The sequence below is a fragment of the Squalius cephalus genome (genome assembly GCF_949319135.1).
Source record: "Squalius cephalus genome assembly, chromosome: 19".
Taxonomy (NCBI): Eukaryota; Metazoa; Chordata; class Actinopteri; order Cypriniformes; family Leuciscidae; genus Squalius; species Squalius cephalus.
The window spans coordinates 6,324,927-6,352,182 of record NC_137140.1 but is presented as its reverse complement, the minus strand read 5'-3'; the positions used below and the strand labels follow the sequence as shown (position 1 = coordinate 6,352,182).

Below are 27,256 nucleotides of genomic sequence, written 5' to 3'. Positions count from 1 at the left end.
TGCAATATTTAATGTGTCAATAAATTGCTTGAGTTAACAAAAATATCTTGAGAAAATGGCTTTGTGCCTGTAAACAGGGGCAAAGATACTTGGAGACACTATCAAGTTATTCGGGGAAAATAAATAACTTCTCATTTAGCTTCCTTGCTCATTTTTTATTGATGTAAGATGATATTACAGGCCATCGCAAGCCACTTGCTTATCCCTGACCATGGTTTCTTCTCCATTGTTCTTAGCCCCATACGTGATAAGTTTTACATCCAAAAATCAATCCTGTGAGGACGTCACAGAGGACTGAGAAGCTTTGGATGACTAGTCTGTTAGTTAAAGGGATTGGCTACAATGTCAGGCTTGTTCCGGCACTTTGGGCACATGTTTTGGAGAACAACTTCCAAAATTGCACATCCGTCAGTCTGAATCGATCCGTGTGTACTTCACGTGACCCCACTGCAGCGATCGCCACGAGAAGGGCTTCTGGAAGCTGCGGGGGACGACGGCAGGGACATTGTTTTCCAGGTACTGGAAAAATCTGTACCACCACACATGGGTGAAAAAGTTGGTCTGGGATGTCTCTTTGAGAGCCTAAAACAGATGCAGATGGTTAGAGGTTAAAATACAATATGGGGCTCTGAATGGAAACGTTGACGACGTCGAAACAGACAAACGCACTTGTTGGTTAGCCATTGTGTGATACCACCAGAAGAGACGTGTGGTGATGAAGTAGGCCACAACAACATCAATCGTGTAGTGGTCATGAGCAAGAAGAATGCAGAACACTCCTATTGCACACAATGTCCAGCAGCCCCAGTGGTACCACCAGAACCTTCTAGGAGAATCTGTGAGGTGCGAGAAAGTTAGGGGGTGTTATAATAGAGAATGATTTTTTTTTAGTCCTCCAGTAAAGTGAAGAATTACATAACCAAAGGTGTAATTTAGCACATTAACAATCAACATGATCCACTGACATTTTAAATACTGATACTGATTAATTCCTAATGCATTTTGGGTCCATTTTGACCCAAAAGAGATACATAGTTTGTGTATAATAAAAAAAATAAAAAAAATACTTTTTAGCATAATTTAAATATTAGATTGTTTAAAAGGCTTTTTAAAGAGATTTAACCATTTTTACACCTTTTGTGCGGATCCATTTTGACCCAGCCTCTTTTCCATATTTCACACACAGTTTTGGGACTGAATATTGTTGATAAACATGCTTATTGATGAACCATTGCAGCATGAAAAAAATGCATAATCATTTTCACCTTAAAGTGAAAGTTTATACAAGTACAATGAAAAGGCTATATTTTTTGTTTAAAAATATCTTGGAGTAATATTGATGTTGTTTTGTTAGAAAAAGAATATGTATGTTTCGTTTTTGGAACAAATTTTCCAGGTTTTTTCAGATACTTTGGATATGCGTTTTGAACCAGATCCTATATTATAAACTAAATTCTGAAGAATTTTTGAGACATTGGTTTGTTTCATATGGGTTAATCGCTGAATTAGGTACACCCTAAAAGACAAGACTTTGTTATTTGAAAAAGTTTGGTCCCCAAACACTGGATTGCACTTTTAGGTTGATTTTTGGGTGGTGGTTGATGTGTTTTCTGTCTGGTTAGTTGATTTAGTTGTTTTCTAACTTTTTCAAATTGATTTAAAGTTTTTCTGTTCAATTATTATTACCCCTATGTCTTTTTCATGCATATTTGTTAGGATATGTTTCATTTGTTTGCATTTAAAAAAAAAAGTGTAATTACAAATGATGTTCTGCTTAAATACCAAATAAAAAGATTTAAACACAAAATAATATGTATGTTTCATAAATTTGAGCAGTCGGGAGTTCAAAGGAAATTCGTTGATTTCAATGGAATACTGTTGTTCTTTTAAATTTCACATATTGATATATTCAAATCAAATTTATCATGAGTATTGTAAAAGCTCATAAAATTTGAACTTTCAAATAATATTTGAACAATAAAAAAGGGTGAAAATGTAGTGACATGGTAAAAAATGATGGATATAACTTTGAAATGCTATGCATTCACTCATTTAAGAGAAGTTACTAATCAGATGTAATATTTTAGTTGACAAATATTAAGTTACACTTGCTTTATAAGCTTATGTTCCATCTGCTCCAAACAGACCTTATTATTTTGAATGCATTATAGGCGTTTAAAGATATTCCACTTACAAAATAAACTTGTTTTAGTGAACATTTGGCTTGAAAAGTTTTTTTTTTTTTGCTTAACATAAATGTCAAATCAGTTTGATTTAATTTGTAATGTAATGCAATACCCTTCATACATTTTTAAGTGTGCATGGTACCACTGTATAATCAAAACCTGCGCTTAAACTGTCCACTAGGGGGCGGTGTTGTCCCAAATCATCTACTCACACTCCTTCATGAAGAGATAAGTGAGGGTGAGCATGACAGTATGGCCACTGTACAAGTAGTCTCCACACAAGTTATGGGAGCCTGTGATGGTCAGACCCCCTCCTGCGATCAATTTCATCACCCGCCGTATCCGAGATTCCCAGTCGCCATACAGCTGCCAGACACAACAAACAAGCATTAGCATGATGTTATTCTCCCAGAATTCTTTAATCTATTTTCATTCACCGCTTGACCTTATTTGTTTCTACAAACTCGGCATGTTCATGTCAAAAACAACAATAACCCCTTTGAGGCGCAACATAAAAGCAACAATGGCTAGAAAGCAGTTCTTGGCGTTTATGTCTAGCCTTTATTTTAGCAAATGCAACAGGAAAGCAGGTTCTAACGAGAGTGAACAAGTTGCTGGGCTTGATAATAAATGTTTCCTGCACGTCCCGTGGTGTGGATTTCCTGTCTTGTGTAGCTAGTGTGTGTTCACGACATCCCATCCGCGACATTGAGTCACACACACAGTTGCAAAAGGATCACCAGTGGACAGGCAGCATAGCAACACTAGAGCAGATACACTCTAAACAATCATTTCATTTCACAATAACAATGCTCATTGTTCCGGTGGGTGCAGTCTTTGCTTTAAGATTCATATAGTCCAGAAAGAGGCCCACTGGTGGGGAAAATGTATGTTTTTTACACCAAAACTCTTCAAAAGTTTGTGAGGCTGCACTTTAAATAAACTTTAAAAATGGAAAACGTTGCATATTTTAACTCTTTCCCCGTTTTTTTTTTTTTTTTTTAAAGTTACCAGCCACCGCAAGCATTTTTGATTGATATTTTCATGGCCCCCAGGATATTTTGTTGTATGAATATATGAACATGTAATACATCAAAAGAAGGAACAGAGCCTCTGTTTTAAAAAAAAAAAACATGCATTTTGTTTTTAATCAACATTTGGAATGTGGGTGTTTTATTAAAAAAAGCAACATTTTGAGCAAAAAGTAGATTGAGTAAGTTGATGGAGAAGATCGAGTCCATCAACACCCCCAAAGCTTCACAGTCCTATAGCTCGTCCTGGGTCGACATTTCATTCAGTAACATTAGGCAGTTTTGATTTATATGCTGTTTAATGTTGATGATCACGTTATTTTACATATGAATCTGCTTACATATGCTATCGCTTGTTTCTGCTTCTTTCTCGCCTGTGTTTTGATCAGGAGATTCAGTACTCTTTCATAAGATGTCACAGCGCCCCCTACCGTATAACAGTGAAAACACTGAAAGCCGGAAATTTCCCTAAATGGCAGGGAAAGAGTTAATTGATCAATGATGGCTTGTGCTAAAACTGGATTCCTAATTGGATTCAATACAATTCACACTATGAAAAAAAAAATAAAAGAAGTAGTAAACTTTAGTTTTTCTCACACATTAAAAAAATATCAACATCCTATCAACATATTTCCAGTGCTCTATTCCCCTGTGTCTTCCTCAATATAAATGGGTTCCCAGAGCATATTAAAAAACAAAAAAACAGATGAAAATAGCATACTTCACATTTTCCATGAACGGCTTCTCCGTTCAGTGTGAAATATGTCCCTTCGTGACCTCTGCTCTGAGGACATTTATAGAGCAGTCACAAATTCTTTACATCAACTGTTCAAAGCATAGATGGCCGACTGACCCATCCTGTAACAGAGAATGAACTGAAAGGTTCTGGGATGAAAATACATACAAACTAAATAGTAAATTCTAACATTTTGTAATCTTTCCTACAAGTGAAGCATCATACAGTATTGCTCATTACAAGAGCTAGGGAAATAACATGGTCTCGTGTAACTCATCAAGAATATTCACTGGATCAAAAAAAAAAACATCATAACATAATTACACCCATCAACGAGAAGCACAGCACACAGCAAAGAAAACACACACATACTTTTATTGGTTTCGTCTAATGTTTTCACAGCTGTTCTTATACTATGCTTTTCAATGAATAATGACTTAAATTTCAGGCAGTTTCTCACTAAAACTGGAATATAGTCTTGGAAAATTAGGCATGAGTAGCATGGACCTTTTTATTTAAGATATTCTTGCATTGTATTGAAATTTACAATTCTCTGTCATTATATGGAATATTTTAATGGGGGTGGGGGGGGGGGGCATGTAGCGGATGCCTAGCAAGTTAGTTGTGCTGATTATGAAGTAACTATGTTAAAACAACATACCAAATAATATGAGAAAAGGAAAAGATTAAGAAAGTGAGATTATTTCGTTGTTACCTTCGGAGAGCATTTGAAGTGCATGCCAGGCACAGGAAGAGTAGTAATGTACATGGTGATGCACCTGTAGAGGTAAAGCGTCCCGACTATGAAACAGAAGCGTCGACCAACAATTGATCTGTGGAAGGAAGATGTGGTGATATATTCATATTAGTGAACTACAGTGATTTGTTTTACAGAAATTCCTTCATTTAAAAATAAATAAATAATAATCAATATTTTTTTTTTTTTTTTGCATGATGGTAATGAGAATTTGAGGGGAAATTATGCTTAATTGTCATTTAAATATTATTTAAATAATTTTTCATTCATATACAACTTTTTCTTTTGCTTTAGAGTAATTAGTATAATATTTTCTTGCATTAATGATCATGCAAGTAAAAATTGTGTAAAATAATATTTATTTTATAATACTTTCCTTGTGGTAATGATAGTTTTAGTGAAAATGGTGCTTGTTACGAATTGTTATTCTTTATTTTATTATTATATTATTATTCATATAAGAGTAATCAGAAGGAAATACTTCATTTATTAAGAAAATAATTACAGTAATGTTGATTTAAGTGAACATTGCATTTAATTGTCATATAAATAGTCTGAAAACATAATTTAATTTGGGGTGAAGGAAATATAATTGAATTTATTTTGTTAATGTTAATGTTAATTTAAGAGAAAATTGTGCGTGCTTGTCATATAAATATTGTCAAAATCTGAAAATGATCTTCACTGTATTTAAGCCAAATTTAATTTATGTATTTTTATTGAATCTGGAGTGAAATATTCCTGAGGCAGGTTTTGTGACATTATTCATGAAAGAATACATACACAATGTGTGCTACTTAGAAAACTCACTTGTGTTCTAAGAGACTCCACTGTATGATCCACAAGACCACCAGAATCATCCCGTTGATCTCGCATACAGAGAAAGCCCACTCCACCCGGTCAAAAAAGTCAAAGAACTTGTCAGGGAGAGGTGGAGTTGCCTCCTTAGGAGGCACGCGTTCATGGACCACAGAAATAATGACGGTGGTGAAGACGAAGCAGCATAAGGCATAGACAAGAGCCACGGCGGTCTTTCCCCATTCGGTAGGGAACTGCGGAGAAGCTGGCTCTGGTATGGGAATCTGCACCAGTTCCTTGTGGAAGCCATTCACCACGCCATTCCGCGGAGCCTTGCCGGTGCTCCCGGCATTCCCGTTATGATTCAACACCATGTGCCCATTGGCATGTCCATTCTTGTGAACATCGATGTGATGCTCGATCTTAAGAGTCTCTATCTTTTCCAGGAGCAAAAGACCACCATCTGACGTGACCCTGGAGAGGGATGCCCTCTTGAAGTCCTCCGTGGTAAGATTCAATAAAGCCTGTCCGTCATAGTTTCTCAACGGTTCAGAGTATTCCTGCAAACCCTGATCGGTCAGCCAGAGTGAGACCTCCTCCTCAGACCACGACTCTACTTTATTCATATCAGCCCTTGAGCTTGTAGAAACGTAATGGAGAATCCGACATAGGCACACACTGCTACGAAACACAAAGTCCTTCTCTGACCATGCTCATTACAAGGGAAGGGCTCTGGGGAAGTCTGGCTCACAACTTCCAGAAGTTTAATCCAAATATGACGCACACCTACAACCCCTTCATAAACGTCTGTCCTGTAAGAGAAAGGACAAAAGGAAAACTTGTTCAGACATCTAAAAACACAGACATGCAAAGCATCTTTTTGCCCAACATTTTCTAATACGCCTCACCCAAGGGTTAATATAGTGAACTAAAACTAAAACCATAAAAACTTTTATGTTATAAAAAATTTAAAAAACGTATTTCAGCTCGTTGCCAAAGATATATTTCTCTTCTTTTTTTTTAGCTTAACTTGATATACTAAAGTTACTAAAAATGAAATTAAAAAAGCTATAAAAACTATAATATCTCAAAGATACTAAAATAACACTTCTTTATCATACGTGATTTCACACGTACATTCAGTAAAAAGGACCGGACACAAATACTTTTTCAAACTAAATTTCCACATTTTAGAATAATATTAAAGTCATTTAAAGTATAAATTAACATGAATGGAAACATGGGAAATATATGGTGAACAGTACATTAAACAAATGACAAGTATCAATGAATAAATGTAAAGTAAAGATATATTTTATGCTTTGTAAGATGTATTTTCTAAAGTTTATATTCATCATTTTAATCATATTTAGGCACAAAACTAATTTCAAGCTTTTAAAAACAAACCTTTAGGTCTTTAAGCATCTTTAGAATGACAAATAAATTCAGTCAAAGTTTTTACATGATAGCAAATGCATGAAACGATTCAAGATTCACAGCTACAAGAATGCAGCAACACCCATTGAGTTACGCACTATGGCAACAGTTAAAACCACTTGTAACTGTACTCACAAGTTTCATTTTCCTCCCGAGTTCGGCATAATTTACTGTCAAGAGAAGAACCTCCTTAAACGAAACTTTTCCAAACTGCATGGCATTGGAGCCATGCAGTCAACACAGCAAACCGTGAACTGCTACAACCGCCTGCTATATTTAATCCTCTTGCATTTACAAAAAGCAGCACATTTAGTTCTCAGAACAGCTGAGAGCTGGAGCAGAAACGCACTGATCAGGACCACATGCATCGTCTGACTGAAGAATTTCAGGAGCTCTCGACTCGAGTGTGTTTCCACGGGTGTGGCAGGACTGTTTACATTACAGCGGTAGGGGGAAGGGAAGGGAACTATCCATCATGGACAACATCTGGCTTGCATTAGTGAATGAAACTAACGGAGTGAAAACTTTTCATTAGCCTATACTACAAGAAAACTATTGAACAAATACAAGCAATAAACAATACATAGACTACTAAAGAATGGAGGTGAAGCAAAACTCCAGCATGTGTTGGTTGACTTCACAGAAAGAAAAAAAAATGATGATAAAGTAATGATTCAAATACAGAATAATAATACATAAATAATTAGACTGACAGTTATTTATCAGTGCACATCTTTTTTATTTTTTTTATTCATTTATTCTTAAAATGATTTGCTCCGTGGCTGCTACAGACTGTGCGATTTCGGCAATCCTATCAGATCATTACAAATCACACTGTACGACGTGGATCTAATAAACTTGGGGTACGACTATGACATGTATGTAGACTGTACGATGATGAAATCTTTTGAATCGTAGGCTGCCACGCAAGATAGTATAGAAGAATAAAACATCATCAGCATGCGCTAGTGGCAAACAAATAGAGAACAATGAATCGCACTTTGCAGTTGAGGTTTTTATTATGTGCGCTGGAATAAAAAAAGAGGAGGAAGCGAAAAAGGAGAATATGGACGTGGTCATAGCTAGGGAAAAGAGGCCAACTTGGCATTACAATCTTGCAAATGGAGCTGAAGTTAAGTGGTTTTAAGTTCTAGTGCCATGTCGCATTGATCAACACGCCTTTCATGTTGCATTTTTATTGGCTAGTCAGCACATGTAGGTCATAGCAACAAACACACTGGGAGATGATCAAGCAAAATTTCTTCAAAATTATCTTAGGCTAACTTTGGCTGCAAGACCATGACAACGGCCATCTTTGAACCTCTCTCACTGTACGACGTAAGACCCCCGTTTAGGAGCCACGACCACAGAAATCGCCACGATTGGTCGATCGTCATCTCTTCTCTTCTCTGATGACATGTTTACTGGCATGAGGGCGGGACAAACTGTCAATCACATAAGATCACCGCAATTACAAACCACAACCATCCAATCAATTCCTGATGGGACAAAATGAAACTGAAACGCTACAGTTTTTCTTGTTTGAGAAGCAGTTTCACTCGGTCACAAGAAAAGACTATCGCAACATCTGTTTGCATATTACATGTTGTTAACATGCATGTTATATCTTAATTTGAACAATTTGTCCAAGTATTTTTTTAAAGTGCCCCTATAATGGTTTTTTGAATATTCCCTTTCATGCAGTGTGTAAATATAGCAGTTTGTGAATGGAAACATTCTGCAAAGTTAAGTCGAAAGTGCACGATAAATGACAGACTTCCCTCTGGTGACGCAGGGCTTCTCCAATCATTTATTGCGGTTAAACTCCACCCCTGCTTTCATTCACCTCCACTTTTGAGTGCCATGCCCACATCTCAAAGACCAATCAAACTGATGCATAGATGCAAGTCCCCATCCTAATTTTTTTTTTCTCGATAATCAGTTACACTCAAATGTAGGGAGAACAGATATGTCGCTAATTCCATTTAGTTGAGACTTTAAAGAATAATATTGCATATTGGTATGAAGCCCAGTCCAATTTGCAGTTTATTTTGGACAAGAACAGGATACTTAGACAAGCAGACATGGCTGTTTGACCTACACGTAAATTGACCAACAACAGTTCATTTTGTGCTTAGATGCTGTTTAAGCTGAGTACACAAGAAATAATGGGAGGGGTCCATATTTCTACACTTGCAATGGCCTTCCTTCCTGTCACAACTTATATCAGAGTGCAACTGTGGTTTCCTGCGATCTTCTTACTTTGGCAAGCAACCCAGTGTAAAATCACTAATCAAGTTGAGCAAGATAAATGCATTAAGTCAAAATAACGGCACTATTCTAACATCCCCACTTTCTTACCACATTTATTAAGCAGCTATCCAGAATACTTAATTCTGATTAGTCATGGCATATTGAGCATGATCCAGGTTTTTTTTTTGTTTTTTTTTTTAAATGAGTGCTTAACTTTTTATTGGACTGCTGTCAACATATCACCATGTTTACTACCGACCGTAATTACAATGGCCTTGGACTATTTCGGTTTGTATTTATATACATTCATAATAACGTATATGGTGGGCATAAAACCTTTAAAGGGGTCAAGGTAAAATTTCCTTGATCTTTTGATAGGTCTTTGTACCATAAAAACGTCCTGCAAGTTTCATAGCTTAAAACATTCTCCTCATTATAAACAAAGCATTTATTTAATCAAGCTCCAAAAATGGCTCATTTGGATATGGTGGGATTTGTGACATCACACGGGCAATTCGAATAATTATAAATCAACGCACCATAGGCCCCGCCCACTGGCACACCAGATGCGAGCGCCGCATCCACACTGGATACAATATACAGATGCACATTCACTTTCTGACATACCCACAGGACAAATGGTAGAGTAAATAGGTGTATAAAGGATCGTTCGCTTCGACGAGTCCAGTTCAAACAGCTCATTTGCTCATTTCTGTACACACTTCAGAAGGATCCCAGCACCGGAAATAAGTTGATGGTTTATTTTTAATGGCGTCATAAAATAATAAAAAATCCATGTCATGGCCCCTTTAAAAAGGGTGAATTCGAGGTGAATGGAACACTTTTTGCCATTAAGATTACTTGGAATCAACCTGAATTCACCCTATATGTCTAGAAATTGTTTTAAAGCAAGTTAAACCAAAAAAATTAAATAAAAAGAGTAAATGAGAGAAAACTTAAAATAGAGGAAGAAAGCTTTTTTAGTTGTATTAATCATTCAATAAGCAGGATAAATGGACAGTCAGATTTTCATTATCGTTTATTATTTAAATTTAATAGATTGCAAAATATTACACATCCTTACTAGAAGCTTAAGAGGGGTAAAAAAGTGAAGATAACCAGGCTGAGAATGTGACAGTAATTGTCAAACACCAGTGGTAACTGCTGACTAATGGCCTAATAAAGTTCTCGAGACCAATTTAGTCTGTCTCTCTATAGTATTATGACTGCACATACCATGTATCTTACATTAAGTGCTAAGCAACCTCTCAGAAACAAGGACAAACTACAGTCCATGGATTGTGGAAGAGTTTTCAGGGCGTTCAAGACATTATTTCTAAAACTCTGAATGAGTAATCCATTTGAACAAGCAATCTACCATAACAATGTGGTCAAAACCCAAGGATGATAATTAACTACAAGTACAAACCAACCCACAGAAATTTCAGTTGTCAAAGCAAAAGATAACATCAAATCTTTTTAGGTTTGAATTTATAGTTTAATGAGACAACTTCTGACAGCCCTCAGAATTTATACCTTGAATGAACCGAGTATAAAGATGCCTGCCAAATAGATAAATGTCAATGGGCAACTAGAAAGGGAAACTCTTCTGCATCTAAGTAAAGACAGAAAATGGAAAATCTGTACACTCCATAACAATCATCATTTGAGCTGGTCACCAGCTCAGAGTCATATAATCCAATGTGCTTCTTTAGAACATTAACTGATATGAGCAAAGCTATACATTAACTCCAGCAGGCATTCGTTTTTCCAGAACATAACTGCTCAGCTGTTCAGTGACTATAACAACAGTGGTGGTTTTATACATGGGGTGGCCAGGCTAATTCAGGGCCAGGGGGTTCATAGACCATGACAGAAAATTAGAGTATAAGCCTAACTTGGCATCAAAAAACATGAATGATGAATTCCATGATTTCTGATCACATCACACCATGACTGCACTGTGTGTATTACTAGCACACTTGTGAACATATGAACGTTAGGCTACAGGGACTCTCTTATTTCTCTTATCCTTTTAACTGATAAGCAAAGGATCTAACATTAACTTACAGTGAATTTCGTAAAAGTTGTTCAGGAAACCTAAAACTTACTTCAAACAGGGCTGCCAACTTTTGAGTTCAACTTTGAGTAAGATTTATTCCTGCTGCAGGGAATCAACTCTCGGTAAGTTTCCTTCTTCTGCTGAACACAAAAGAAGATATTGTAAAGAATGTTGGTTGCCAGACAGTTGATGGTAGCCACTGACTTCCATAGTAGAAAAAAAAAGGGAAAGTAAATATATACTGATTGGCTTCTTCACTGTCTCCTCTCCACCAGTAAACTGGTGTGTGGTGGGCGTTCTGGCGCAATATGGCTGCCGTCGCATCATCCAAGTGGATGCTGCACATTGGTGGTGGTTGAGGAGATTCCCCCATCTATGTAAAGCGCTTTGAGGTCTCAGAAAAAGCGCTATATAAATGTAACGAATTATTATTATTATTATAAATGGCTACCCTCAACTGCCTGTTTACCAACATTCTTCAAAATATACTATTCTTGTGTGTTCATCTGGGGAAATAAACTCGTCATCTTCATTCTTGGGTGAACCATTCCTATCACTAAATGTATAGCGAACTGCGGATGTTTAGAAAAGAGCTGCGGTGAGTTTCTGTTTCATCTAGTGGTTTAGAAAAAAACACTACCTACACAGGGCTCAATGCTGAGGATTTTTTTTTCAACTGTTTTTTCGAAAAATGGTTAAAATTTGTACTTGTTCTGCCAACATTTTTACTGGCCCCACCACAAAAACAACAGTAATAAATAAAATAAAGTAGGCCTAGTTATTGTTTCTGTTGTTTTTGACCTACCTTAATAAATAAGGTTATGACACCAAAAACTAGCCTATACCTACTATTTTTTTAAAGACAAGTAAACAGTCAGTAATAAATTAAAAACAAAACAGCACAAATAAATAGAATAGAAACAAAAAAAGTACAAATGAAATAAACAGTGCTTTTTTCAGGGAGGTCTAACAGTCGTTTTCAATTGAATAAAGAAATCAAATGTAAAATAACTGTCTTCACTGTATAAATTAAATATAGATTAATCCTCAATAAAGTTACAAATGTTATGTAATCAAGAGCAGCAAGCTTTTTTTTGTCTTTAGGCTGCTGTCACTTTAAGACCTATGCACGGATCTAATACTGTTACACGTACGTTTTATTTCTCAACTGTTTACGTTCACCTAAGATATAACCGACGATGTTTATGAGGATACATTTTGACAATTTAGAGAGTGAACTCAATTTAGTATTTGCATGCTGTCTAAGAAGTGGCTTTCTAGGCACATGCTTCGGATGTGTACTTTTATGAGATATATAGATTTATGCATTTAGCAGATGCTTTTATCCAAAATGGCTTGCAAGAGAGGAACAAAGCAATTCGTCAAGGAGCCAACAATATTTGTTAAATACAATGCCAGGTTTATTTGACAACTAGATTTAGTAAGGAAGCTAAAGAGTTGAAATGCAGAGAATTTGTGTGTGTGTGTGTGTGTGTATTGTTTTAAGTGCTTGTGAAAGAGTTTCTTGAAAGATGTGATGGTCCCAGCAATTCGGATGGAGGTGTTGCTCAAACAACACTTTTCAAACAGTGTGTGGTGTGAGTACTGAATTGAGTTCTCTTTCGGATCTTCTTGAGCTTGAATATTTCAATTGGCAAAGCTTAAAAACACGTTTGTAGTGACTGAGACAGATCAGACACAATTATTTGTTATATTCCATAAATGATCAACCAGCCCCTCACCCAACTAACACCCAGATGCAGAACAGGCGGCGTACAGAGAGATCCTAACTTTAGAATCCTATCTTGTCTGTTTGGCAACCATGGCAATTTCAGTTAGGACCTCATTTAGGAAAAAAGCTATTACAGAATAAGATTTCCTAAGTGCAGTATTTTATCTAATCTACTGATAGGATAAGGGTATTATAATAGCATCGTAACTCAACAAAAAAGAAATCCTAAAAACTGTCTTAACTTAAGGATAACCCCACTGGGGTCATAACTTCAAACATTTTTGAAAGCCAGCAGTAAAAAACTCATTATGCCAGCTTTGTTCGATAATTGCTTTACATTATAATAGCTTCGTTCGAGAATGGCGTAACGCTTATTAATTACACAAGGTGAAGAGCAGCGATGTCTGATGGTGGGGTGAGACTTTTGGAAGACACAGATGATGTGCTGCGCTTTGATGACAAAATACTAGTAAATAATTATAGACATATGATATTACAGTTAGTCCACAATTACGACCAACATTACGGAGGCCATTATGAGCCGAACAGTCCGGAAAATGCCAGGCACCACAGACACATTTACGGCAACTCTTGACGACTCTGTCTTTGTCTTCGTGAGTGAGCGAAGGTAAAACTTACCAATTAGAATAGGCTTTACCTTTTCTATTGAGCTTATCAAAACTTCCATCTCTGCTCTGATTGGCCAGATGGCCCAGTCTGTTACGATTGGTCTACCTTGTCGGAAGCAAAACGTCCATTATCATAACTGAACTTTAGATCCGGAAGCTTCCTCAGTCCTTAGTGTAAAGACAGTAATGATGATGTTGATTTTCCCATATCGAATCCGATGATGAAACATTGGAAGAACTAGTAATTCAACCCGTACCTTCATCGCAAGGACGACTTGAGCAGGACGATTCTCAGTGATACACTACTCAGTTTGAAGTACATTATGCGATAATGTATTAATGTATTTAATTCCTCACCATCAGCATTAACAAGTGTATGTTCATCAACAAACCAATGTGTATTCTAATTTACTGCAGTGCACATGCGGAAACTTTATCAATAACAGCGCATAAGTTAGCCGAGCACTAACGTGAATGACTGATGTAACATTGAAGTTTGTAAAACAAATCTTGCTCAATCCTTCATCATTACTCAAAGTAGTAAGAACGACAGACAATCTGCATTAATAGGCAGTAAAAGTGGTTCAATATTAGGTCATATTTGCAGAAGTATTTCAGTAAGACGTGAGTTAGTTAGCTGGAAACTTACACAAAATAAAACACAAAACTAGGCATTTTGAACACCCGGTAGAAAATATATACATCAATAATTAATCATACTTACAGGATTATGAGGAACAAGCTGGTCCAAATAAACTGGGTACTGACCCATCTTTCAAGAGCAAGTGTTTTGCGAATCCCGCATTGAACTCCCAAGATGAGAGCAGCCGTCAGTAAAATGACTAAAATGCCTCGAAGTTCATCAGCCTTAGGAAGGTCAAACAAATGAGCCTTCAAATGTATTTAAATGAGCCACATTATTACTTCACAAAGCCTGGGAAAAACACATTGCTCAAACGAGCCGTTTTGTTGTAGTTCTTGGTAAGTGGATCCTGTTAAAGGTGCTCTAAGCAATGTCACACGTTTTTTTAGAGCAAAACATTTTTTGTCACATACAGCAAACAACATCTCACTATCTGCTAGCTGCCTGTCCCCTGAACACACTGTAAAAAAAAAACGCGGTCTCTGTAGACAGCCCAGGCTCCACAAACGGCAAGAAAAACAAACTGGGCTAACCCGCACCACAAAACATAACAAACTGTTCCGGCCAATAACCGACAAGAAGGATTTGGGGGTGGGGTTTGAAGGGGGTTAGTGCGCGGATGAGGAGGAGGGAGTGTCGAGCTAGCCTTCGTTTTGTTTGACAATACTTCGAACGTCAACAAGAGACATCAACCAACATCACTTTGAGCACCTTTAAATAAAATATCTCCCTTTGGAGTGGACTTGTAGTAACCTTGCAGATCTTTTTCATGCTCAAACAGCAACATATAGACTAATTAAAGTTGAAAATGTGGAAAAGCATGATAGGACCCCTTTAAGATTTGCTTCTGTAATATGAATTTGTTGAAAATCCTAAATTAAATGATCAAATATTAAGTTAAAGCCAAAAGCTGTGGTCACACTAGACTTTGAGCATGCCAAAATCACATTTTAAATCGCAAACCAGAAAAATTGCAAGTAGATTTTTACCCCAAATTGTGCAGCTCTAGTTGACTGTACAGCGGATCTAAATATTTATAATTAATTATAACTTGTTATAATTAATTATTCATATTTCCCTTTGAGTTAATTTACACATGCAACTGGTAAAGTTCCATGACAATGCAACACCGGCTCGATCGGGCAAGTGACAGGCCTGTCGACTGTCCCGAGCAATGTTCACGCTGGCCCCGGATCATCAGGCAATGCTTTTTAGTGCATATAGTATTAGGAAGTAGTCACTGACCTTAACATTTGCACAATATTTTTATTTAAACTTATATCTGTCCTATTCACAAGCCATGCAATCACATCGAGCTCACAACTTGAAGTGACAGAAAAGGTTTCTCTCACCACCACCCTCCCACTTCCTGTCAAGTCACATTTTTCACTGAACTGCTGTTTCCCCAGATGGCTATACTACCAGTGAAAAGTTTGAACACTTTATAAGTGTTAGAATAATGGTAAACTTACCAAAACTACTATATAACAGCACATATGGAAGTGTGGGAATTATGTAATGACAAATGTTCAGCCAGAAGTCGCCACTTTTTGATTCTAGCTCTTTGCACAATCTTTCTGTTTTCTTAACCAGCTTCATAAGGTGCATCCTGAAAAATCATTTTTAAACAGTATTGAAAGAGTGCACATGTATGCTGGAGACCTCTTGGCTGTTTTGCCCAAGTAACCGCTCCAATTTATTCATGATCACATGTAAGTTTAGGAAGTTGCTTCACTCCTTTATCCAGTTGCTTGGTTACTCCTAATAATACACAATCGGCGACAAGGAATAAGTGATATTTCATCTGAACTTACTCATACCATTTATTTGCAAAGCAGCTGCTATAACTAAAGCTGGATTTACTTTAGAAATGATGTCAGGTTTCTATTTGAGTACAGCGCACACATCACTTTTTCCTTTTTATAGCAATCAAATGAAACTTTCTGCAAAAAGGACCCTAATAAAAATACACACCTGATTTCTTTAACCCATCTATAGAACTCAAACGGCCTTTGTTAACAGAGGTGGTTTTAAGTTACTGAACAGCTTCTCCTATGCAAAGCAAACAGAAGGTGTGAGACTGAACAAAACTGCCATCTCTCTAAATCCCACCGGTATTGTGTGTCACTTGCTTTCACCTGCTTTATCTAGGTTTGTACAAGAATACGGGGTCAGAAATGTTTTGAAAGGCCCACTGATCGTAACAGAATACAGAGCTGAAAAGATAAAAACGAGATTTATTGTTATGACAAGGTTCAAAATTGCGACCATTTTGGTCCCATATGCTCCAGAAATGTAATCTGTGCGCCCTCAAAATATATTTAGGAGCATTTGTGCGAGTGCAAATAATTGTTGAGGTGCGACCTGTTTTCATTACTCTACAAAACTCTTGATAATTACTGCACAGTACTGTATGTGCCTGCTGTGAGCTGACCGTTCTATCACATAACCAATTAAACTTCATCTTTAACCTCTTAACTTTAGGTTGGTTAATATTAGCCGTCAATCACTCCCTTTCACTGCGCTCCATTATCACGTGACAGGGAGCTAACTAGTGTGTAGTAAAGAGCTTGAGGAGGGGCAAGTGAAAGAGAATTTTACTTGCCCGACTGGACAAGTAGCCTGATTAAAACGACAATAACTAGAATGCGAGAATGACTCTGATTTTAGTATATTTAGTGTAAGTGGCGATAATGGTGGATTATATATAATGTATTGACGGTTACAAGGTTGTGCTGTTGAGACTCGCACAGCCTCTAGAGGAGAAAAAACTTTATTTTAAAGAGATAGTCTTTCAAAATGTGGAGTTTTTAAATTTTTAACAATTTTAAATGACCAAGAGTTGTTTTCCTGAATACCATCATGATTGAAAATGTGACACTGATTTCACACAACAGTACAATAAACAAAGTCACTTACATTTTAGACGCAATTGTTCCAAACAAAGATTGCAGCAGAACTATAGCGCATCTCACAGCAGCTCTCAACCAGGTTTTCATTACTAAATGATTCAGCGTTTTGAACAAATCGGTTGAGTCAAAGATTCAATGACTCTGGCGGCAGGTATCGTAACGATAAAAGTATCGTTCTTTCCAAAAAAATGTATTTGTATATTCAAAATATATTTAAAACAATCTCATAACATTGTTTAATGTAGTTAGAATTTTTCAGTGTAAATGATTTAATTTGAATGGTAAGAGCCCTATAATGTCTTATGATTCTAACTGAATTTATTGGTCAAATTTAAGAATTTAAAATGAAATATGAAGTAGTACAGCCTACACTTAATAAGATTAGGGGGAGAAATGCTCTTTATAAAAGGTAAAACATTTTTTTTAAAAAGCCCTCTGGGTAAATATATGCACAAATATGCATATTTGTGCAGATATCATTTACTCCTCCGCATGTCGTTCCAAACTCATATGACTGTATTTGAATATTTCCACTAATCTGTTGATTAAGTTCACAAAACTGGTTTGACTCACTGATAGGGATCTCAGCTCACTAGAGGAGGCAATTGTTTTGGTGAATTCTGATTTAATTTTTTTAAGTTTCTCTTACAAATCTATAACATCAGAAAGCATGACCTATTGTGTTTAAGTCCTATGGACAACTTTTATGATACTTTCACATTACTTTTTTTTTTTTTTCACTTTTTGTGTCCCACACATTGTAAAAAAAAAAAAAAAAAGTCTATAAAAATAGGGCACAATTCCATATTGCTTTTTTACAGGTGTTTTACCTGTATTGTTATTTACGCATTGCATTGTGCTGTGCTATATATATAGTTTTTTTTTTTGTTTGTTTGTTTTTTACAGTGCAGAAGAAAATCATACAGGTTTGGAATGACATGAAGCAGTCTAAATGATTGAACAAATAAAAAATTTTGCTTCAAATATTTGTTTACGTCTTGTTTCATAAATTGCTGGTTTCAGTGTGAAGTTTTATGAGGCTGTCTAATCTATTCAATAACACCACCAAAAAAGCGTTGATGATTCAAGCAATTTGACTGAATTGCAAAAAGAAATACTTGAGGTCTATGTGGGATGGATTTTTCAATCCCGCTCACGCAAAATTCTGTCCCGCCCACTCCTTCTAAAATGAGTTAAATTTCGTCCCACTCTTGCTTGCAAAATCCCGCAGGTAGGGATCTATGCAGATTATTCAGTGCTGGCAACAGCTTGTTCATTCATATAATGGCCACAAAATTTAATATTGTGAAATGGCTGAATATGCTGTCTTTGTTATGCAATATATCACCCAACTCAAAACAGATTTCAAAATTTCAAAATTTCAAAAACTGGGATATGAAAGGTCAGTCAATTGCTCAACTCTAAAGCTACGGGTCAGAATAAGATGGCCAACAACACTGCTGATGGGGAAGAACGGGCCACAATAGATCCATTGAGTCTCTCAATCACTCTCTGTCTTCTTCTAAACTCCTCGACACACACATTCCATAAGCTGAAACTTCATTAGCATTACCAGCACGGCTTGAATTCACACTAACAAACAACACAAGCATAAATTTAAGCAGTTCAAAAAGTCAGATATCGAAGTGGAAAGAGCTTCTTTCATATAGATGCATTTCTCTGCACGCTTGCCTTTACTGACTAAATGTAACAGAGCAGTGAATCAGTCAGAATAGTAGTAAGGTTTTTGATACAAGTAATGCGCACGCACGCACGGACACACACACACACACACACACACACACACACACACACACACACACACACACTTCATTATGTGCAACTACAAGTTTTTGCTCCCACCCTGCCTTGATTTGAAAAATTTTATACATTTAAAAAAGAATTACTGAGGAAACTGCAATGTCTATCCATTTTGATGGTTTTCTTGACTAATCTTAACATGAACAAGGGGGATTCTCCATTTTCCAAGCGCTGGTGTAAGGTTTCAAGATTGGACCTCATTCACTCGATAAAAGTGTTTGGAGAGAGACAGTGTCTGCCCTTTCGGACACTGAGAGACCCTTTATCACATGTCCAGGGAACAACAATCATTTCACCATAGGAGATATACATATATTGTATATAATATACAATCCCATTTCCAGAAAAGTTGGGACATTTTGTAAAAGAAAAGAAAAGAAAAGAAAAGAAAAGAAAAGAAAAGAAAAGAAAAGAAAAGAAAAGAAAAGAAAAGAATGACAGTAATTTTATTGTATTTCACTCTAGCTGTCAGTTCCCAAGGGCCCCAAAGAGTCTTAATCCGCCACTGACTAACTAAAGTTGAAAAAGTGAAAAAGCATAAATTAATTAAGGCAACTAACTGATAACATATTCTTGATTGTATTGTATAAAGAAAACGGGTATTTTGTTATCTTTTAGAACTGTATTTTTGAATGGGGAAAATAGTTTGGCTATACTTCTCGCAAAATAGCCTCAAACACCAACATGAAAAAGAATCGTGATAAGAACGATGATTGTGGTCCTGCCTGAAAGAATTTGTGATCTGATATATTTGCCATATTGCCCAACCCTGCTTTGAAGTTGATTCTTTTTTTTACCGCATATTGTGTGCTGAACTGGAAGTATGTTGAAAATGCATTAGAAATCAATTCATCAACACAATATTTTGCAATACAGGCTTTTATGAGGCAACAATCAGATTAAATATTCATCAAAATATTAACTGATTGAAAGCTCTATGTGTAGCTGATGTTGCAGCCTGGCTTATGCACCGCTCATGCATGAGGTCTGAAACAGGCCTTATTTCACTTTTAAATATTCTAATTCGATTGAACTCCATGAAAAAATGTCTTAATAAAATTTACATTTTGCTGCTACTTAATCTACAGTGCCATGGCAAAAGAAAAGTCTTCAGACAACAACACTTCCAGACAATAGCTAACTAAACAACATTTTTATATTGCACCATTCTCTCTAGTTGCACACTAAAGGCCCTATTTTAATGATCTCAGCACATGGTCTAAAGCGCACGGCGCAAGCGCACTTAGGGCGTGTCCGAATCCACTTTTGCTAGTTTAACGACTTGAAAAATGGTCTAATAGGGTTGTCCCTATTCTCTTAATGAGCAATGGGTGTGTATTGGGCATAACATGAAATAATAAACCAACCAGAGTCTCATCTCCCATTCCCTTTAAAAGCCAGTTGCGCTCTCACTCCATGGCGGATTGCTATTTAAATGGCGGAGTTTGCAAGCGGAAAGACTGAACACTTCTCCAGAGAGGAAACAGACCATCTACGGGACAAGTCGGATTCCACCATATCTTTATGTACACAATATTAATCTTTTACATTGTAATCCTTTTATTTTTTAATATTTGGCTAGTTTGTGTGCTGCTGTGCTCCCTTTGTGTGTAATATGCAGAGTGTACGCGAGTAGTGGATCCACCTATAGGCGCACATTACTAAAGCGCTCTTTAAACAACAAAAAAAACCACTGCATTGACTTTAGACCAGGTTTTTGTTGGTCAATGGTCTCAGTTGCCTCAAAATAGCAATGCGCCTGAACACACCTCGTTTTCAGACCAGCAGCCCATGGGCGCAAATGCATTTGCTATTTAAACAATGTGGCGCAGGAAGTGAAAATGAAAACTGCGTCGGACTGAAGCTAGCAAAAAACACTTGCGTCGCGCTTGGCGCTGCATTGCGCCGGGTGTATGATAGGGCCCTAAGGCTCTGTTTCTCACAAGTGGCCTACGCTAAATACAGGTGTAAACGGGGTCTAAAACATTTTGAGCTTATCCACTTTTGACCACTTCCAGAGGTAGTAAAAAAAAGAACGCATTCGACCGGATTGCTTCCGTAGAGTAAAAACTCATGTGGCCGAATCGAATGTGTGCGAACAGCCACAAAAGTCCGCCTACTCGCCGCCTACTGACCTAACGACGCGTAAACAATCCAGACGGGATTTAAATTATGTCAGCTGAAGACCCGAGTATGGTTTGAAGAGGAAAAACATACTAAGCACAATGTTCTCTCACCATTCCTGATTTCTAACACACACTCACAGCGTTCGGCTGGTCTTGCGGCTGTCAGAGCAGAAACAAAAGCTGCTGCTCTCCGTATGTTTTCTGTCATCTTGGGTGCGTTCATATGTAAATTGCACGAGCTTATTTTGTCTATTGGATCGAAAGATCTGAAAAAAACCACATACATTTATCCACCTATAGACCCGCCCCTCAAAGACATCAGGAGGACAAAAGAGACGAATACCAGGTGAGAACGGGTATGTGTCTCCCTCATTTACTGTAATCCGATTGACCAAAACGCATCAGGTGTAGCAGGGCCTTAGTTTTAATGATATTCAAATCAATAATGAGTCTATGAACTCATTATTGATTATTTTAAAGAGGACTTATTATGCTTTTTTACATTTTCAACTTTCTTTAGTGCGTAATGTTGCTGTTTGAGCATGAAAAAGGTCTGAAAAGTAACAAAGTACAAAGTCACTCTCTGTATTAGTAAGCACTATTTCTGAACTCCCTGAAACACCTCGGGTTTACTTCTGGGAATGACCACATCACAATATTTCTCATTGAAATAATTCCTGCCCAAGGCCTGCTTGAGTTGTAGCGTGGCTGAAACTCACAGTTATGGTAAGAGGCGTGACATTTCCAAAACAAGTTTGAAGAGGTCGACCAATCACAACACACTAGTCTAGCCGACCAATCAGAGCACACTGAGCTTTTTGTTAGGAGGAGCTTCATAGAGACATTGGCTGAATCCAAAATCACCCCCTAAACCCTCATTCACTATTCCCTACATTAGTCCACTAATACTGTTCACTTGAAGGAGTGAATGAATACGAGTGAGCGAATTCTGTTTTTGACCACCAAAACAAATTCAAGATTCGTAAAAGGGCATAATATGGCTTCTTTAATTAAAATAAAATAATAAACTTTTTTTTTAAGTAACATAATTAGGGGGGTCAGTGATAAGGGGCTTCTATCAAAGTAAAAGAATTCTATGGGATTAAAATCACAAAGTAGAACCCACATTTGTTAACTTAACTGGCACCCCTATTTGTTTACATGTACACTGACATTTAACAAAATGGTTTAAAAAAAATAATAATTAAGGTCAGTAAAGAGGAAACCAGGAGACTCTCAGATAAGTGAAGAACCAGGAAGACAAACCAGTCCCAGGTGTTATTTATCACATCAACACAATGTTTGGCTCTACTCTCATAGAAGGAAGCAAGAGTAAAACAAAGGAAACTTTGCTTGTAATGGGAAAGCTATATACTTCGTTTGGTTAAACATTCTCACTGACATCTAAAGATTTTTCCCTCTATTACAGTTTCAAGATAACCGTTCTAAAAATGACTGTAAACCACAAAGTAGAGTTAGCCTATTGATCTGGCTGAGGAATTTCCTTCATGTAAAACAATCTCGAAGTATGCACACATTACTACAATACAGATTTTCTTATTATCTGAATTCGAAACACTTGTTTGTTAAGCAAATGCTCATCAGCTGTCAAACTTTGAATGTATCTGGCTTAGTTTTAAATAATTTTTATAGTTAACTTATTGATATTAACATCTAAAATTTGTATAGTATATCCAGTCTGCCACTGGTCAGTCAAAAAGATAGTCCCGCCCCCAACCCCAGACCATTGGTTAAGTCAATACTGCTGTGACAGGCACAAAGCATTGCACTTTTAGGAGAAATCAACCTGCAAATTCCTCTAAAACAATTATTATTACCACAATAGAATAAATACAAAAGTAACAAAATTACAAAGTAACTAATACACACACTGAAAATAATATGAACTATAGGATTTACTTGAATAAAGCAAGGAAACAGGAAATAGATCCATGAAAATGACTAAAAACGCTGTGTTCTGCTGCCAGGCCAGTAGTTGGCGATGTCACTGTAATGAAACACTTTTCGTCTGTAGACTGAATATGTATTATGCGTGCGCATGACGTCACCATTTTCTCATATTCACGTTTCTGTAGTTTACATGGAGACGATAATGGTATTATTTTCAAAAACGTGCACTTTGAATTCATTTAAAAATGTATTTATTTTTTGCGTTCTCAGGCCCCCATAACCCAGATGTCGTGTAAATGAACAACAAAAGCGCATAAAAAGTTTTCCGATTTCAGTTGAAAACGATTTCGTGTAAATGGCCCCTGAAATAATTGTTTTTAAAACATAATATAATCTTTTGATTTATTAACTGCATCTTTCAATATATTTTTTTACAGTGCTACTGTAAGTGGAATTCTGCAACACACACAAACACATCAGTGTGTCAGCGGCAAACTATCCACAGACACTCGACAGCACTATGCTTTCCACAGTAAAAGTCTATATTAGGAGCACGTGTCTCCATGCACGTGTTTCCATACAGTGTCTCATATTTTCCATAAACAGCCTAGAGCTCTTGTGACTTACCAAAGAGACCACACAGGAAAAAAATACACCAGCAGCCTGAGGTGAAGAGCCACAAACTAATTTATCATTAAAGTGGATGGATACAGCAAAACCGTTTTTGATAAAGATCATCATTAGTAACCATTCAGATTTAAACTTGAGGTCAGATCATTTGTATTGAATGTCACTCTTCTTAACTTAGTGTACTACAAGAAACAGCTTAATGCAAAGTTTAATACCTTTAAGCAGAGAAAACATTACATTTCACATGCAAACTGCACAATGCACATTTTCATATTTCAGTGAAGTCTCTTTAGCTGAAACCCCAGGACAGAAGCCCAGCTGCTGGCCTTGTGTTTCCAGGGACTTCCAGAGCACACACACCTGAGAGACATCCAATTACCCAGAGATCACCACCGACTCCAGTCTTCCCACTAATAAATGTCTCCTGCTTAATCCTAATTACATTTAGTCATTAGTCATCCGAGAACGCCTGCACTGAAACCATCTAGACAAATGCTGCATTATGTCAACCTACAAAACCTGAAACACCTCTTTCTTCTCTGAAGCATATGGTTTCCAAAATATTCCAGTTAACAATCACGCAGCTAAATACACGTTAAATAATGTTATCAAAGATAAATGCGGTAAACGACGTGATGCTCAGCCCAGACCTATCAAGTTATTAAAAACATTTTAAAATGCAAAAAATTAGATTTTTTTAAATGCATCGACCATTTCAAATTTCATAGTGCATGCCTATTTTTACATTCTCATGATTATCTGGTAACACTCTACATTAGGGTTTTGTTTAGTAACTAGGGGTGTAACGATACCCTCATGTCACGATTCGATGCATATCACGCTACTAAACTCACGATACGATACTGCTGATTAAAATGCTAAATTTGATATTACATTGTGGGTGTAAATAAATGGGCTTGGACTTGGTGCTGGTAACCCAATGCACAGGACAATGGAGACACAAAAATAAAAGTATGATTCTGAAGCTGAAAATACAGAATTATTTGAGACATATATATATATATTAGTAGTTTAATGTAGTACTGACACTAAAACTCTGTAGACGTGAATTCATTTCTCGCTCAGTAGTTTTCATTTTGGGTGAACTATCCATGATACATATTGTCACTATCCATTACTTTACATTTACATTTATACATTTAGCAGATGCTTTTATCCAAAGCCACTTACAAATGAGAACAATAGAAGCAGTTAACTAACAGTAGGACAACAATATGCAAGTGCTATGACCCTTCTCAGTTTAATCTAACGCAGTACATGTACGTTTTTTTTAAATAAATAACAAATATTTATGAAAAATAAATAATAAATAAATAAAATAAATAATAATAATAAATAAATACATAATAAATAATAAAATAAATAATACATTTTAAATAAATAATAATAATAAATAACAAATATTTATGAAAAAAGATTTAAAAAGTATTTTTTCTTTGTTAATTTCTAATACTGAATGCATGCATCTAACGTTAACGAACTGAACCTCATTGTAAACTTTTACCAATTAGCTATGCCGATTATCAAGCACTGAAAGTTAATTTCTAATAAAACCAATAATTTAATATATTATAAATAAACTTAATGGTATGATGCCTAGACTCACTTGTAACATTTAAAAAGATTTCTTAGGACAAAATAGTAGTTATTGAATCTAAATATCGGCCACAATATTATCAATTTCAATAAATCTGTGCATTCATACTTCTACAGTAAACTTTTAAGTATGCTACTTTTTTATATCATTTTAGAGTCATTAAATCAGATTTTGGGTTGAAAATGTAATAAAAACTTACAAAAACAACTGAAACCAATATGAAAACAATTGCATTCACATTACGGAGATCTTACATGACAGGGTTCATGGTAAGACGATGACTTTTCCAGGCCAGGAGAAATCACAATTCCCTTACAGATTTTCCATCTACGATAGCAATGCATAGCAACCTGTAGCCAAGGCCTTACAATTCCAACATCTTTTGCTGTCAGAGTCCCTTTTGTCTTTTTAAGTACCTCAAAAATAAAAATAAAGAAATCGTAAAAATGCTAGGCTAACATTGGCATCATGAGAAAGATTACAACCTTTCGAGATCACAATATCATCCAGCCACTATTTGATAATAGCTACTACAACATAAATCAAATATTTCCACGTTGTGCATAGATGATGAATTCGCACCAGAGGAACAACAACAACAACAACATTAAGCCAGCAGCTCTAGCATTCATCAGGGCAAACGCAACGGTAAGCACTCAGGTCCGCAGAAAGAAAGTTGCGGAGAGCAACAGATGAAACATTATAACCGCAAAGACGTTCGAATGTTCCAGTTCAGGCTGTTACATTCGGGGAATACAGTGAATAGATTGTAATGCAGCCGGAAACCTACCACGAAATCCCATCTTCACAAACCCACGGGATGCGAGTGCTTTGAGATTCATCAGGAGTAAGTCACTGAGAACGTCTTCTTCTTCTTCTTTGGGGATTGTGAACGTCTTGAAGAGATCCTCTACTCTAGACAGCTCGAGCTCACTCACTCACTCACTCACTCCACGCATGTGTGTTGGGAGTTGCATAGAAAAATCAATTGGTGAAGTGTATTGAATTATTGGTAACAGAGGCACGTAGGTCTCCGAAAGAGTTTTCTAGGACTTGTGATCACTGACCTCCCTGAAGGCGGGGCAAGACCTCATGTGTTTGTGTGGGGGTGGGTGTGGGGGCAAAAAGGATGAGAATGAGAAAATCGAAGTCGTGCCATATTAATTTCACAGTTAATGGGCTGTTGTCTGCAGTTGAATGCAATTATTGATTGTTTTGTTGATTGCTGAGACAATTACTGTCATAGGCCGTGCCGTTAAGTGACTTATTGCTTAATTCTTACTGCATAGGCTAGATAAGATTCCCTAAAATGTAGGATATTATAGCCTAATAATATATATATATAAAATACACATCATGGCAAGATACAACACACGTATTGACGTATTAGTAGGCCTATAGTGGATAGTAGGACGTTCATGTGCGCCGCATTTAAAACACTCAGAATTATTTTCATTGGGGACTTTATAGACTATATGTCATTTGTGGTCAATTGCGCCACCTACTGGTCAAGAATGTGAGTGGCCCCTCACACAAAACTGTAGAAAGAAAAAACAAATAGTCTATATATTGCATATAGTCTACATTGTGCATAGAAGTTTCTTGACATCTGTCAAATTAAGTGCCATTTGATAATTATTTATCTATGTAAAGATTCTACATTTACTAGTTTAAGAAAAAAATATATTAAGAAGGGGCCATATATTTACCCCCTGGAATTGATTTTTATGGGAATTTTGATCTTTTCAGATTGCCTCTTTTTTTCTTAAATAAAACACACGCTCTACTTTCCAGTTATGGCAAATTATTAATAATTTATTATGCATTTAACTTAACATCACAAAAATATTGAAGTAGCTTTATGGCAAAATGTCTTACATTGGTACAAGATTACATTACATGATTTATGTATGTATACACAGATGCACACATACACATTTACAGAAATAAATAAACAACATGGGAAAAACTTTA

The 27,256-nt window shown here is 36.5% G+C and overlaps 1 protein-coding gene across 2 annotated transcripts; it reads right to left on the bottom strand.

The window, feature by feature from the left end:
- Nucleotides 1-375: 375 nt before the first annotated feature.
- On the bottom strand, nt 376-26,361 carry sgms1b (sphingomyelin synthase 1b). 2 transcript variants are annotated; one of them, XM_079851693.1, is made up of 6 exons: nt 26,073-26,361; nt 5,521-6,320; nt 4,669-4,786; nt 2,399-2,552; nt 670-836; nt 376-582 (listed from the first exon to the last, which is right to left on the bottom strand). In XM_079851693.1, exons 2-6 carry the CDS (start codon nt 6,132-6,134, stop codon nt 409-411), a joined length of 1,227 nt encoding a protein of 408 aa, XP_079707819.1. In that variant the 5' UTR covers nt 6,135-6,320; nt 26,073-26,361; the 3' UTR covers nt 376-408. The 2 variants fall into 2 exon arrangements, with proteins under 2 accessions (XP_079707819.1, XP_079707820.1); XM_079851694.1 differs by lacking the exon at nt 26,073-26,361 and adding an exon at nt 7,081-7,365.
- Between the last annotated feature and the right edge of the window lie 895 nt (nt 26,362-27,256).